The sequence below is a fragment of the Poecilia reticulata genome, linkage group LG19 (assembly GCF_000633615.1).
Source record: "Poecilia reticulata strain Guanapo linkage group LG19, Guppy_female_1.0+MT, whole genome shotgun sequence".
In the NCBI taxonomy this organism is placed as follows: domain Eukaryota; kingdom Metazoa; phylum Chordata; class Actinopteri; order Cyprinodontiformes; family Poeciliidae; genus Poecilia; species Poecilia reticulata.
In genome coordinates, this window is record NC_024349.1 from 17,239,079 (window position 1) to 17,242,257 (window position 3,179).

The window sequence follows — 3,179 nt, forward strand, 5'->3', positions numbered from 1 at the left end:
GCTCGGGGGCAAATAGAGGGACCACACGGGAACAAGGCGACCCTTTGATCTGAACACACCGGCGCAGTTAGACGGGCCACAGCAGATAACTGAGCAGCGCTGCCGTCAGAGGCCTCCAGCTCTCTCCACCTGGTGCTCTCACGCTTCATTATTTAGCCCCGAGGGCCTGGGACTTTATCTCAGCATGACAAGCTCACATCRTGATGTCACCACCAGTCCACCAGTGCGCGGCCACCTGCTTTCCGCCCGAGCTGGGGGAATTCAGCTGCTAAATATATCTGCTAAATTAAAGTACAACTAAATCAAAACAACAAAGGTAAAATGTGCCCTGAGGGAAAGCACGCACGCTGACTTCAGAGAGAATTAGCAGCAGCACAAAGCATCTGTGCTTCACAGCTGCATGAACCCTCAGTAACACACAACCGGTGGCTCGTTTTTCTTCCGCAGAACCACCGCACTGTGCAAGATTCAGACAATAAACCGCAAAGCAAACCTGCTGATTCTAGGCAGAGGCCTGGTATGGAGGTTCTTGTGGTTTTAGATTAGATAAAAACACCCCAGCATTGTGTTATTAACACAAATGTAAAAATATAACATATTTTATTAAGCTTACAGTCTAATGTAAYACATAGATTTTTATACAGTATATCCATTTTGTTAGCTCTGACTAGCTTGACAGCCAACAAAAYGAGACAGTCTTACATGCTATACACACATAGGAGAAGAATGTYGACTTGATTTTGGCCCAGCAACTAGTCTTTAACACTATTTGCTGGAGTTAAATACAAAACAACTCTGGAAGAAAACCAGGTAGATCCTTCAAAAGATTTCCCTCTGAGGTGGCGGTTCAGCTTCCAACATGACAAACACTCAGAACATAAAGTTAGACCTATAATAAAATCGTTTACATGAAAGCGATTTATGTACTGCTACACTGGCCCAGTCGACACCCAGAACTCAGTCTAATTGGGAGTCTGTGCCTACAGTCGAAAATGAATGTTGAGCYATCTTGGAAAGTCTAAAGATGYGCAAAAGTGGTGGGGAAGKATTCTAAAAGACATGTATCGACAGGCCTGCAGATAAAAGCTTTAGTTAGCAGAYGTGAYCGACAAGGTCATATCTTTTTTGTATCTATCCTGAGATCGTGGGGTGGCACATCTCTGGATAGAGGTTAGCTTGTCCCATAGAAATCTGGCAAAGACTTTTTAATGAGACTTGGAGAGAAACAGTTCTGGGTCAAATCTGAGGTGCTTTTGTRCGCTACTGTTTCAGTTGGTCAATGACATCCAAAATATAATCCCACCAAACCAATAACCGCTTTCTGTGTTTCTCAGACCATCCTCGACCACATGCACCTGCGCTGCAAATGTCACGGCCTTTCTGGAAGCTGCGAGGTGAAGACCTGTTGGTGGGCGCAGCCGGATTTCCGCGCGCTGGGCGACTACCTGAAGGACAAGTACGACAGCGCCTCGGAGATGGTGGTGGAGAAGCACCGCGAGTCACGGGGTTGGGTGGAGACCCTACGAGTGAAGTACAACTTCTTCAAGCACCCCACCGAGCGCGATCTGGTTTACTACGAGGGCTCGCCCAACTTCTGCGAGCCCAACCCGGAGACGGGGTCGTTCGGGACGCGCGACCGCGTCTGCAACGTGTCGTCCCACGGCATCGAGGGGTGTGACCTSCTATGCTGCGGCCGCGGCCACAACACCCGGACTGAGAAGCGCAAGGAGAAGTGCCACTGCATCTTCCACTGGTGCTGCTACGTCAGCTGCCAGGAGTGTGTGCGCGTCTATGATGTACACACATGCAAATGAGAGGCCTGTACTTTAAGGCAAACGGACTGCTGGACTTTCTGCCCTAACTCCCCGTGTCCTGCACAACTTCCCTGCAGATGCAGACGCATTCTGCATGCCGGTCAATAACCCACTCACACACAAACTTAGGCTGTAACGCACGGGGCCAAGCCAGGGTCAGGTGCAACAATAAAAACAGAGCTTAGGTGAGTTTAGTTCACTGATTTACARTAACACCGGTGTTTATGTACACCAGCTGCATAACTGGAGTTAAAAGATTGTCTAAATCTTGCAACATTCAGATGCAATATTCATCCATCAGCGCTATTAACAGTACAGCCATTAAATCACTTTTGGACGCATCAGACGTTTACATTTTCTGTTAACGTTGACACAGGAAATGGAGGCCTACCATTGAAATATTTGTGAACAATTTGGATAAATAAATGAAATCATTGTAAGAAAACKTTTAGCATTTACTCTAAAAGCAAAGTAAAAGTACTTTGTCTGATATTGGCATTTGTTTGATCCAAKTTATTTAAGCGTGACAAATTGAAGAAATCTGTAAGGCAGCAAATATTTCTCCACCTCAGTTTTTGCACATTGAACAGCAGAAATACTTAGAACGAGGCAGTTAAATAACACAGCACAGTCAGTGAACATTTTGAATCGCTTTATGATTACAGTTTTTAATCTTTGAAACCCTTGTGACAATAACCTGACATCGAGATCCCAACATTAGGAACCTGTGACCTAARCGCTCAGCAAACTTATGATCTRTTTTATTAGAATATGAATGTTGCATTTATTCTGCTTTCCAGCTGATGAWGTGATGTAGAGTTGAAGATTTTAACTGCTGGTGTGTTTTCTGACATACTTCACTTCCTGACCTGAGGAACTCGACCCCATTTAATCCTCTGTTTTTACTTTCACACCTGACACTCGCAGGGCTCCGCGATGAATGGTCAAAGGTAAATCAGAAACAACAAAACAACTTAGTCCTTATAACCCCCTGCACCGGACTACGTGAAAAACTTCACCCGCGCTCATGGGAAGCAGTTGTGTCACTTTCAGTGCCCCCCCCCCCGTGTCTTTATTTATTTCCCTCCTCTATGCCAACACGATGTTCGTGGCATGTATAGAAACACATAATGCAGTAAAACCCACCCTTCTTCCCAACTTACACCTCACTTCTCCAGCTTTTACGTACGTCTGAACTAACATGACGTCCTATCGGTTACTCTTCTGCAGCCAAAATGTCACTTTTCTTTTTTAACTACTGAACTGAAAACGGTAGGCAGACGCTGACGGTGCAACAGTCCTGTCTATTGTAAACTACTGAGCTGATTGAGTCCTTTCCACTGGACCAGTCACCTGCGAATTCTG

General features: G+C 45.7%; 1 protein-coding gene across 1 annotated transcript in view; it reads left to right on the forward strand.

The window, feature by feature from the left end:
- LOC103481707 (proto-oncogene Wnt-3) overlaps nucleotides 1–3,173 on the forward strand; it is a 41,418-nt gene extending 38,245 nt beyond the window's left edge. The window contains exon 4 of the mRNA XM_008437400.2: nucleotides 1,335–3,173. Coding sequence (XP_008435622.1) covers nucleotides 1,335–1,814 — 480 coding nt within the window. The 3' untranslated portion in view covers nucleotides 1,815–3,173. The remainder of the gene's footprint in view (nucleotides 1–1,334) is intronic.
- Nucleotides 3,174–3,179: the final 6 nt, after the last annotated feature.